At 33.5% G+C, this 12,960-nt stretch overlaps 2 protein-coding genes across 3 annotated transcripts; one reads left to right on the forward strand and one right to left on the reverse strand.

Annotated features, from left to right (window-relative positions):
- The first annotated feature begins 408 nt into the window (after nucleotides 1-408).
- On the forward strand, nucleotides 409-4,183 carry LOC116847503 (isocitrate dehydrogenase [NAD] subunit gamma, mitochondrial). 2 transcript variants are annotated; one of them, XM_032822590.1, is made up of 3 exons: nucleotides 409-536; nucleotides 676-908; nucleotides 2,491-4,183. In XM_032822590.1, the coding sequence occupies exons 2-3, from the start codon at nucleotides 693-695 to the stop codon at nucleotides 3,427-3,429; spliced, it is 1,155 nt and encodes a 384-aa protein (XP_032678481.1). In that variant the 5' UTR covers nucleotides 409-536; nucleotides 676-692; the 3' UTR covers nucleotides 3,430-4,183. The 2 variants fall into 2 exon arrangements, with proteins under 2 accessions (XP_032678481.1, XP_032678479.1); XM_032822588.1 differs by having other exon boundaries at nucleotides 410-572.
- On the reverse strand, nucleotides 3,562-10,736 carry LOC116847448 (probable ATP-dependent RNA helicase DDX10). The gene is made up of 13 exons (XM_032822457.1): nucleotides 10,515-10,736; nucleotides 10,246-10,437; nucleotides 9,898-10,170; nucleotides 9,555-9,676; nucleotides 9,277-9,478; nucleotides 9,042-9,204; nucleotides 8,706-8,889; nucleotides 8,459-8,635; nucleotides 8,148-8,380; nucleotides 7,795-7,991; nucleotides 7,361-7,561; nucleotides 6,675-6,955; nucleotides 3,562-4,311 (listed from the first exon to the last, which is right to left on the reverse strand). The coding sequence occupies exons 1-13, from the start codon at nucleotides 10,611-10,613 to the stop codon at nucleotides 4,254-4,256; spliced, it is 2,382 nt and encodes a 793-aa protein (XP_032678348.1). The 5' UTR covers nucleotides 10,614-10,736; the 3' UTR covers nucleotides 3,562-4,253.
- Between the last annotated feature and the right edge of the window lie 2,224 nt (nucleotides 10,737-12,960).

Here is a 12,960-nt window from a genome sequence, read left to right on the forward strand (position 1 = left end):
TTATTTCTTACTACTACTCCTACTGCCATTGTAGAAGACGCTTTAAGCTGGTGGCACATAGAAAAACTTATGCAGTAAGAAATAAGCGAATCAGCCAATCACAGTCATTGATTCTTGGACCGTAAGAAGAATCAACGACTGTGATTGGTCAATTTGCTTACTGCTTACGTCTTAATGTTTAAGTTTTTCTATGTGCTACGGCCTTAAGAATCAATAATCGCTGATTGCTCACTGAGCGCTTTTTCTGTTGAACACACCCAATGGGTACGTTCAGTGAGCTCAACAGTTGGATAACAGTTGAGCAATTTGTCTGTAATTGGTCTAGATTTAAGGATCTAACAGTAAAAACCAATAATCGCTGATTGCTCACTGAGCACTTTTTCCGCTGAACGTGCCCATTGGCTTAATTCGAAATAACGTTCTAGAAGTTTTATTCGATTTGATGTTCCACACACGTTGCTGTTCTCTTCGTCGCAGTAGCTCAGAGACTCGAGACTTCGCAAGGTGGTAGCAAGGTCTTTTAGATCATCACAAAGGTTCGTCGTAGTATCGTGAACATCGTATTCACCAAAGTAATATTATATTGAGTAACCTCATGTGAAAAGTCACTTTACATAACGAAGACATGTAAATCTGACGATACTCTTTAATATTCATATTATTTAATGTTTACAGCGTAATAATAGGTAGAGATGGCTACTCGCTCGGTGCTTAGGTATTTACGACCAAAAACCGTGTTGCTCCAGAATCATCGATGTGCCTCTCTGTCAGGTTTCGATATCCAGCACAAAACCCCTGCCATCAAGAAAGTGATGCCGATACCAAAGGCCCATTACGGCGGCAGGCACACTGTCACTATGCTGCCTGGAGCTGGTATCGGGCCAGAGTTGATGTCTTACGTTAAAGAGGTATGCAACATTCATCCTTGAATTTGTATTGTTTTGCAACATCAAAGTGCATTGTAACAAGAGTCCTGTCGTTAATTTATTGCTTAAAGCAAATATTGATACAGATGCTTAATTTACTTTATAGATGCATACTATGTTCTTTATGAATTTGTTTCCCATATTTTGTGAACATCCTAATTTACATTTTCAAGAAAAGAAAATGCTAAAGCCAGATCTGATCTGCAATATATTCTTTCTCTTTTATTTTCTGATTTACTTTTTTTTCTAATTTATTTTTCTTTCTGGTTTAAAGCTTAAAGTAGGAAAAGATAATGAGAAATAGGAAGGGAAAAAACACATTATGGATTTGATCCATAGTCTGATTTGTCTAATTTCCTTCTTAGAAGAGGGAATGCTAAAACTTTATTTAAGATACATTCTTTATTTCTTGCTTTTTGTTTTTGTTCTTTATTTCTTGCTCTTTCTCTTTATTTCTTTCTAATTTGAGTCTTAAGTTAGATAAAGGTAAAGAATAAAAAGTAAAAAGTATATTTTGTAGATATGTAGCACCAACTTGGAAAGCAGATCAAATATCTTTTTCACACTATGGAAACCTAAAATATTAAATTAAAATATTAAATGTTAAAATAGTGTTTATATATTCTTTAGTAGTATGGAATGTATATAGGATATTTGATGCAACATATAGAAAACCATATAGAAGATAAAGGCAATTTGAACATGAGGATTCTGAGCATTTTGTGAACAACCACATGAAATTTCATAATATTAAAAAAAGAAGATTGGTTTATCAATCTTTTTTCGTTAATGTCTCAAAATTTTATATAGTACGTATATGTCAGACAGTCTTGGTATTAGGTCTTTGTTATGAATTCTGTCTTTTATTGAAAAAAGTCTTTCTAAATGTGGTATTTAAGTAATATTTAGAGGCACTGTCATTGATAAAAAGATATTCACAATAAAAGTCATAGTTATTAGCTACATAAAACTAATTATTAATATATGCTAATAATTATTATAATTATTATATATAGCAAGTTATATGAGAATGGAATAATATTCTAAATGATTTAGAACTGATTTCTTTAAATATTTTACTATTTTTAATAACGTTAATAAAATTTATAAGAATATTAAATAGAAATAATAAAATAACATTACATTATATAACACACATTAGCTTAGTTTCCACATAGGAACTAAGACCTAGTAAGGCATGAATTCAGTATGGCATTTAACATGTTAACATTGTAAATAGATTTACTTGTATTATTTTCAACTTTGCATAATAAATAAGATTGATAGTTGTAGGACTCTGCTAAATTGTACTTTTATTGATCTATGTTTGAAAAATCTGCTTTAAATAAATTAAATAGTATAAATTATAAAAAATTCTGAACTTTTAAATAAAATTTCTTAAATTTCAATTTATATTTAAATAATATATATAATTTTTAATCATTTTAAATATAATAAATATGTTAAATAATATATAAACATAATAATTATACATAATATGTAAGTATTAAATAAACTGAAATGTACATGGACACTTAGTAAAAGATAATCATATCTTCTGCAGGTCTTTAAATACGCCGGTGTTCCGGTGGATTTCGAAGATGTTGAGTTCGATTTAAACGCTAATGATAATTTGGATTTGGACTACGCGATCACGTCGATTCGTAGGAACGGAGTGGCGTTGAAGGGTAACATAGAGACTCACAGCACCGAGGTCGGCGTAATCTCCCGAAATGTTGCGCTGCGAAATGAACTGGATCTCTATGTGAATGTGCTGCACTGCGTGTCTTATCAGGGCGTGAACTCTCGTCAGAAAAACATCGACATCGTGATCATCCGGCAGAACACCGAAGGCGAGTACGCGATGCTGGAGCACGAGAGCGCTCCAGGCGTGGTTGAGAGCATGAAGGTGATAACGAACTCCAACTCGGAACGCGTGGCACGCTTCGCGTTCGAGTACGCCAAGAGGCACGGCAGAAAGAAGGTGACGACGGTACACAAGGCGAATATTATGAAGCTGTCGGACGGTCTGTTCCTGGAAATCTCGCGGCGCGTCGCCAAGGACTATCCGGAGATCGTGCATAACGATATGATTATCGACAACACGTGCATGCAGCTGGTATCGAATCCGCATCAGTTTGACGTCGTGCTCACGACTAATCTGTACGGCGCCATCATATCGAATGTGGTGTGCGGTCTATTGGGCGGCGCCGGATTGTTGTCCGGGAAGAACTACGGCGACCACTACACAGTCTTCGAGCCTGGCACCCGCAACACCGGCACGGCGATCGCCGGCAAGAACATCGCCAACCCGATCGCGATGCTGAATGCTGCGGTCGACATGCTGCGTCATCTCGGCAACAAGAATCATGCTAGTATTATTCAAAACGCGATCAATAAGACCATTAACCAAGGCGTGCACACGCGCGATCTCGGCGGCACCGCGACCAGCCGCGAGGTCGTCGATGCTATCTTGAAGCACATCAAGATCGCGACCATTTAAGAGAAGACTGACAATTTCCCTCTTCTAGCCAAAGCCGCTTGTAGCAGCCGTTCTTGTGAGCCATCTGGTAATGAATGATCTGCACAAGCTCGTGGTACAGACGTATCGAGAGTCTCGTGCGGTATTTTTTTAGTGAGATGACACAAAGATTTAGGTAGGATAATTACGACGAAACGATATTGTGAATGAACAAGGAATGATAGGTATACGACTGTGAGATTTCGTCTCACGCTCACTTTTCTCTCTGAAACGGCAAATCATTTCTTGCACAAAATTTTCACGGAATCTCGAAGCGTGCACGGACAACCCTCGGCGGTGCTCGACGTTCTATTGTGTAACTCGTGTGATTTATGCAATAATCGGGATTTTGTAAAATAAATACTGTACATTGTTGTAGGTAATGGTAGTTCCTATAGGCAAATTTACCAAATACTGCGATCGCACCAGTCGTGGTGGTGGCAGGCAACGTTTGCGAAGATACGCGCGAGATACTCTGTCGTTATTATAATACTCACTTGAATAAAGAAGAGATATACGTATAAGGAAAATGACAGGGATTCGTTCGTGTTTCGTCGCTTTAGTACAATTCTATCTGGTTGAGCTGAAATTTTTCGAGATACAGTGTAAAATTGTCAATATCCTATGCACAGTACAACCATTACATCATAGAATGTACATACTGCGAAAGGTTACGTCGCGTTCTTGAATAAAGTGTAAATTTATTAAATAAAGCATATAAATTTACATTTCTAAATATTTTCTTAATTCAATTGCGTAACAGTTGCAGAGCCAATTCTTCGTCGATCTGCAGTGTCCGATACCTTTTACCTCTTCTGCATTCTTCTGTGTTCCTTTTGAGTCAACAATTTTCTCTTGAAAGGCCTATGACAAAAGTGTTCAATTAAGTAACAAACGTTTCAGTCGTGCGCGCTCGCAAAAAAGAAAATAGTTTGATATAATTTAAAATAAGATAGAATGTAATTTGAGTTTAAACTAGTATCCGTATCTATGAATTAAAAACAATTTTTCACTTTTGTTATTAATTACACTGAAATTATTTAAATTTATTTTCTTTAATATTTTTTTACCTGTGAAGTATATTTTCTTCCTCGGATTCTTCGTTTTCAGATTCTTCATTCTCCTTGAGTTTCTCGTTTTCATCGAATTCCGTAGAGGACTCGTTACCCAGATAGCCAAACCTGTGCGAGCAGATTTTACGCAGAGTCTGTCAACAGTATCTGTTGACAGAATGGCAACAGACTGCACACAGAAACTGTTTTAGCAGTCTCTGACGACAGATTGGTGACAGATTGCGCGCAGAACCTGTCGACAGATTCTGACGATAGACTGACGGCAGATTCTGTTTCCTAGATAGGCTATTTAATTCTATTAAGGGCCATGTGTACGTTATTAAATGGGGCAGTTTCACATACACACCATGCTGCAGAGAAGTCAAGATAATTATATTGTGCAATAATTGTACACATATACACAATAAAAAACAATGTTTATATTTTAAAATTGTATTACACATTTTTTATAAAAAAACAACAATAATAGAGAAATAACGAGTACAAGTATAGAATAGTACAACGGTTAAATGGCCATTTAAAGGCGTACACATGTCATTCCTGGTAAAAATTGTTCTCATAATTTTTCATACAATTTCTCATCTTATTATTTTTTTAAATGTTGTTATGTCATTAAATCCGATTTAACCGTCATGCAATAAGTATTGAAGGCAGCAGCACCGAATAAAATATTAGTCTCGCTATGTAAATAACTTTTACAGAATTTTTTTGATGGTTTATTTAAAAATATATCATGCTTCGATTTTGATAAAACTTAATACAATCTGAACGGGACGATCGACCAAATTAATTCGCACATGTAAAAGTACAGTATTTTATTAACATGATAGAAAAATGTCATTATCTGCTGTTTTATTGCAGTAATTTTCTATACATTCCTTGGTAGAAAATTAATTTCGAATTATCGTACCAGTCTCTCTTACATTATTTATACGCTAAACGGTTTCGTCTATATTTTGCGGCTTAAAAGGCGAACAAACTATAATATTTTTCTTCCTTAAACTTTAAATGGACAATACAAAGCGCTTTTTATCAAGTGAGGAATTGGCGTAGTGTCTAAGGCGACGGACGATTATCCAAAAGATGTCTTCAGTTCAAGTTCGAATCTCACTAGAGAAAATATTAAAAATTATGAAAAAATAATGTAGAGAAATTTTTTTTGTCATAGTATTTTATGAGTATTTATGAGAAAGCGCTTATTCTATGAGTAATTATGAAAAATTATGAGAAAATTTAATTGAAGAACCTACGAAACGACAGGATCTGCGCGTAATCTGCAGCCAATCTGCCGTCATAGTCTGTCGACAGGCTCTGCGCGCAATCTGCCGCCAGTCTGTCGTCAGAGTCTGTTCGCAAACCCTGTCAACAGTCTGGCGGTAGATTGGGGACGCAGATGTCTATGGATCTGTCGACAGATCCTGCTCGGATTCGACAGATCCTGTCGACAGTCTGACGTCAGTCTGCGCGCAGATTGCTTACTGGGTATCTTCTTCATCCGTATTTCGTTGTTTACCGTATATTTTATCCGGATCAGGTAAACACGACATGTCTTGATTCTCGCTAGATTCAGCTTCGCTGACATAATCGTTATCTGCATCTTCCTTTGTTTCTTCCTTGTTGTTCGTATTCGCTTTCGCTTTATAATTTAAAATAAGATAGAATGTAATTTGAGTTTAAACTAGTATCCGTATCTATGAATTAAAAACAATTTTTCACTTTTGTTATCAATTACACTGAAATTATTTAAATTTATTTTCTTTAATATTTTTTTACCTGTGAAGTATATTTTCTTCCTCGGATTCTTCGTTCTCAGATTCTTCATTCTCCTTGAGTTTCTCGTTTTCATCGAATTCCGTAGAGGACTCGGTATCTTCTTCATCCGTATTTCGTTGTTTACCGTATATTTTATCCGGATCAGGTAACCACGACATGTCTTGATTCTCGCTAGATTCAGCTTCGCTGACATCATCGTTATCTGCATCTTCCTTTGTTTCTTCCTTGTTCGTATTCGCTTTCGCTTTATAATTTAAAATAAGATAGAATGTAATTTGAGTTTAAACTAGTATCCGTATCTATGAATTAAAAACAATTTTTCACTTTTGTTATCAATTACACTGAAATTATTTAAATTTATTTTCTTTAATATTTTTTTACCTGTGAAGTATATTTTCTTCCTCGGATTCTTCGTTCTCAGATTCTTCATTCTCCTTGAGTTTCTCGTTTTCATCGAATTCCGTAGAGGACTCGGTATCTTCTTCATCCGTATTTCGTTGTTTACCGTATATTTTATCCGGATCAGGTAACCACGACATGTCTTGATTCTCGCTAGATTCAGCTTCGCTGACATCATCGTTATCTGCATCTTCCTTTGTTTCTTCCTTGTTCGTATTCGCTTTCGCTTTATAATTTAAAATAAGATAGAATGTAATTTGAGTTTAAACTAGTATCCGTATCTATGAATTAAAAACAATTTTTCACTTTTGTTATCAATTACACTGAAATTATTTAAATTTATCGGACACCGCCGATCTGCAGATCGACGAAGAATTGGCTCTGCAACTGTTACGCAATTGAATTAAGAAAATATTTAGAAATGTAAATTTATATGCTTTATTTAATAAATTTACACTTTATTCAAGAACGCGACGTAACCTTTCGCAGTATGTACATTCTATGATGTAATGGTTGTATTGTGGTTGTAGGATATTGACAATTTTACACTGTATCTCGAAAAATTTCAGCTCAACCAGATAGAATTGTACTAAAGCGACGAAACACGAACGAATCCCTGTCATTTTCCTCATACGTATATCTCTCCTTTATTCAAGTGAGTATTATAATAACGACAGAGTATCCGCTTTCAGTTTCATCTTCTCTTCCTTGTGTTTTGCCCTCACTCTCTCCCGGTGTCTTTGTTTATCGAACTGGTCTTCCTCGCGCAACACTTGTTTGGATATTTCGATGTTAATGCCAGAGTCGATCTCGTTTTCGTATTGTCGGGCCAATTCTGACATTTTCATTCGAGCTGAATCAACCAATTCCTAAAATATGGATATTTTTATTAATCTTTAATTTTTGATAATTTCAAGACTACATATCACGTATAATTTACACACACACATACACACACACACACACACACACACACACACAAATTATTTAATATATTATACATATATAGTTAATATATACAGGTATGATATATTCTCATAGTTCTATACAAGATTAGTAGAAAATTAGAATGTGTAGAAATCACAGTGATAACGATTCTTACTTGACCCTTCTCGTCAAATACAGTTTTTTTGCTTGCTATAACATTTTTCTTAAGCATCTTTTTAGCCCATTCAGCCTTTGTAATGATTTTCTTTTTCTTCAAAGTCTTATTCTCATCATCTTTTATCATTGGCACGTCATTGATATCTATATGCTGTCTCTTTACCGTCAAGAGATCATCATCATCGCTAGAAACATCTGAAAAAATCGTGTAAATTCATATGTAGTTAATAAAATTTGTTTATTATCTCCAACTTAATAAACGTCAAAATTTCTTATTATTAATGTATCATTTCTTATTAACTTATCATTTTCAACTTAATAAACATCAAGAAAAGCATTCGATTTGCTCACCAAAATGAAGAGTGGTATTTTCCTCTTTGATCGCTTTTTTTCTTTCCTCTTTATCGGTATCAGAATTATCACTTGCGTCAAAACTGTCTTCATTATCTTCTTCTTCGCTGACGTCCAACGAATTAATCGCAGTCTTACGTATTTTCTCTTTATTCTTGATATTGCTATCAATCATTTTCCTTTTTATTCTCTGTAAAAATCGAGTTCTCGGAGTAATGATTAAGCCTAAAGACCTGTGAAAAAATTCTATTGTAAATAAACGCTCAACGTACTGTTTATCAACAAAGCACAACGTTGAATGGAAAGTATACCTGGCATATGCGTCTTTATCTAAAGAATACACGTCGAAGATCTCTTTATCTTTCATAAGGAAAATTGATTTTATATATGATACAAAGGCCCTTTGAGCGGTTTCCTTTAAGGCTACGTCCCGAGCCAACAAAATCTCCAACTTACGATGCGGCGACTGCAGTTTGTTCGGGTTAATTCTAAATACAAAAATAGACACACAGATAAGACAACGAATGCTTAGAATAAAAGTTAGAATGCGTCACTCACTTGATCATATTTAGAGGAATTTTACGTTGTTGAAGCCGCTCGACCATGGCTTCTTCAGACGGTAACAAAACTAAGAGGGACTCGCCGCCGCTTTTAAACCTGGCTGTTCTACCCGCTCTATGTACGTATGCATTAACATCTTCTGGACAGTCCATTTGAATTACCCAATTGACAGCAGGAAAGTCTAAAAAATTACTATTGATAAGTTATTTAATTGGGTGATTATACAAAAGTGAGAACCTTTATGAAATCATTTTTATGGCATGTGTGTGTGAATTTTCAAATTAATATTCTACAAATTAATATTCTAAAATGTTTCAGAGAAAGATCAGTCACCTAATCCACGGGCTGCGATGTCGGTGGCAAATAAGACAGCGTATTGTTTCTTGCGAAATGTCTCATAGATACTTATTCGTCTCAGTTGATGAAGCGTACCATAAAGACCTAACAAACTGACACCAGGTCGCAGTCGGCAAAACGCCTCGTAGACATATTTGACCTAAAACCAATTTTTCATAAATGAACTATCTCGATTTATCCGGAGTTGTATTATTAAGAACAACCTGAATACCTGTTTACAGCTAGAAAAGAACACAATAATCTTCTGTTTTAGATGATTTCGTATAAACGACCACAGCATAGCCAGTTTATCTTCTAAAGCACACACAATGTAACTTTGTTGCAGACTTTCCGGCGTGGTATATGTTGAATGCTCATGCACAGATATATATAATGGATTTTTAAGACTCAATCTTGCCAGATCTTTCACTGATCTAGTGATAAAATTTAATGTTACCAATAATAAGACATAAAAACTCTAATTTATTGTAATTATTTTTTAACACATACTTTGTCTGTGTTGCCGAGAAAAGCAAAGTCTGCCTTTCAGGTGGCAAATTTTCAATAATAGCATTCATAGTTTTCTCGAAACCCATGTCTAAACAACGATCTGCTTCATCCAATACTAGTATCTATAAGTAATTAATTGTTCATTAATCTTCATAAATTCATTAATTGATTAGCTGATTTAACTTAAGAATGGAACAAGAATACTTTTTGTATTTAAATTTATCTTCAGTACTTTTAATCTTTATTAAATTCATTAACTGATTAGTTGATTTAAGTCTAGAACAGATATTTTTTGGATTTAAACTTTTTTTTTAGGTTAGATTTAAACTTAAGTTTTAATTACCTGCATGTTTACGCAATTAAATAATTGGTTCTCATCCATATGCTGAAGCAAACGTCCTGGTGTGCATATAACTACATTGTACTGATCCATACGTTTTGTCTCAAATTTTAAATCTTTCCCTCCTATGATCAAACCAATTGAGAAATCATGGTGCTGCCCCACTTTTCGCAATGTTTCAAATATTTGATACGCTAGTTCTCTTGTTGGTGTGATAACAAGTGCACCCAAACTATCAAGTCGTGTCCACTGCTTACAGTACAAAATCTCCAGAATCTAAAATGATGACTTACTTGGTCACATGATCATCAACAAAAGAAGAAACAAGAGATAGATTTATAGAATTCATACTGGTACAAGGAAAGCTAGAGTCTTGCCACTTCCAGTCTTTGCAGCTCCCAAAATATCATTTCCCTGCAAAGCCAAACCGATGCTCTGTCTCTGAATGTCTGTCATCTCGATATAATCACTACTTGTTAATCCTTTCAAGGTACTTTTCGACAAAGGGAGATCGCTAAATTTTATTATCTTGGTGACGTCTATCTGTAAATTATATTGCAGATTAATTTTCCGCCTAAGTGTACTGTTAAATGTACTTTGTATTTTGAGGTTATATTTACATTGTTATATCTGGATCGCAGATCCTCGATTATTTTACTCTCCGGTATACGTTGTTTCTTTACATATGCCTTTATTTTCTTTTTGCTTGCCATTGTCATTTAATTTTATTTATTACTTTTTCAATGACGATTATATTATTTCATCTATTCTTAAGAATCTGCAAGAATCGTAGACAAAACGTGCGTTGACTTTGGAGACCTCATGCGGCGAGAACGCGAAGCATTGTCTCTGTATGTATGTCCATACACACGCCGCACACAAACGCATTGTTCGTGTAAACGCAAAAGTAGGAAGGTTGGGTTAAGTTAGTTAGATAAAGACAAATTATCGAACGCCATCTTTGTCTCTTCTTAGTTGTGACGTAAACCTACCCTTCACCGTGTCCTATGCGTATGTATTCCGTAGCCGATACTCGGCCAGAAAATGCTTTCCAGGGTTTTGGCAGAAAGAAGAGGCAGAAACATAATAAATAACATAATAAACTTAATTTAAAAAAATGATATAATATTCATTACATGCATGAATATATTTGTACAAAATATAGTAAAATATCTAATATAGAACATGTTTGCTCGAGTGGTGCGATATAAAAGCTTATTATATTAGAACAAAATTTCATGCAGGCCTATTTGTAAAATCTGGCTGTGTAGACTTCCATAACAATGTAAGGACCAAGTAAAAATGATCTTTGTGGCACACATTAATTCTCCGAAGTAGAATCTCAGACAGCACATGATATCATTCGAATATACTGAATTTATACTGGATGTATATAATGTCCCTTATAGAAATATCATACTAAGAATCATTGATAATTACTTATTATCCAGTATTTTTAATACTGAAAATAAGTAATTATCAATAATTCTTAGTATGATATTTCTATAAGGGGTACTGGTAATATCCGCACATTTTTTATAGTATATCATTTGTCACATATTTTTAGTATATGCTAAATCGAATATTTATTGAATATATTGAATAGGATATTTGTGGAATATATTAAACTCATCAACGATGTTCCGTTTAATTATCAAATGTTATAAGTACATCTTGAAAGTAATATAGCAGTGATTTGGAGGAAAAAAGAAAGAATAGGAAGAGAAAAGTAACGTAAGAGAGTAAGAGTGCATATAGTTCAGTTATAGAAAACAAATATACAATGCATAGATCATATTTTGAACATTTCGAAGCATTTGTAAGATTGGCCAGACTATATTTGTGGTAGTCAATCAATTTACTGCTTTATAATAACAGGGAAAATTTTATTAATTATTTGGTCTCTTTTATCTGAACTTGTTGCACTTCAAAAAATAAACATACATATTGAAGCGTATGAAGCATACATACATAGAGAAAAGTAGCCAAAAGCGACATAGGCCTCCTAAAGCGACATATCTCTATATCTCATATATTAAATGATGTATTTTATCGAAATATAAACTAATATAAACGTAATTCGTTTTATCAGTTAAGTCATGAAAAATTCATACTTGGTATATTTCTTGTTCTTCTATGTGCTAAATTAGCAAATATGGAATCTTAAAAATTTGCAAGTTTTATTTCTATGATTTTTATTGACGAATTATGTAGACTAAACAGCGATAATTATCTTTTTGTTCAATATTAAGTTCTTCTATATGCATTTGGCTTTTGTAAAAATATTTTTTGAATATTTTTAACTTTATCATTTATTTACTGTATACTTTGAAAAATTGTATGAGAATGTGTCTTAAAGTGATATCATATCACATATCTACAGTATGCGATAGGTGCGATACTCTGTGACTAACATCCCTTATAGAAATATCATACTAAGAATCATTGATAATTACTTATTATCCAGTATTTTTAATACTGAAAATAAGTAATTATCAATGATTCTTAGTATGATATTTCTATAAGGGATAACTTGATTCTAACTTCCCACTGTGACGTGCATTTGTTTATTTTAAAATTTAATTTTGTTTAGTTTAAAAATATAACATATGTAAAATATATGAGAAATAAAAAAGGTGAAAATGTCAAAGGTATATTTTTATTTGATTATATTTCCCTTTTGTGACATTATATTTTGAATAAATGAATATTATTCAACCACTAAACATATTAATTAACTATTTATTATCAAATATTATCATATGTACAACATGTTATATAACTTCCAATAGGTATGTCGCTTTTGACACCCATTTTCTTTGAACTCCATTTTTGTGCGTTTTACAAAAACATTTTTTATGTTAAATCTAGAAACAATTTCATTATAAATATGATATTATCTGATAGAGGGTACTTCTAATTACATGTATATATATTTACATTTATATTTTGACCTTTACATTAAGCATAACCTTCAAAAATAAAGTGATATATGTTATATATGTGATATATGTGATATATGTCGCTTTTGGCGTCTTTACATATATACATAGCACGTATCTCGAA

This window comes from Odontomachus brunneus, unplaced genomic scaffold (assembly GCF_010583005.1).
Source record: "Odontomachus brunneus isolate Ranch 3 - 2012 unplaced genomic scaffold, Obru_v1 Obru_scaffold_078, whole genome shotgun sequence".
Lineage (NCBI taxonomy): Eukaryota > Metazoa > Arthropoda > Insecta > Hymenoptera > Formicidae > Odontomachus > Odontomachus brunneus.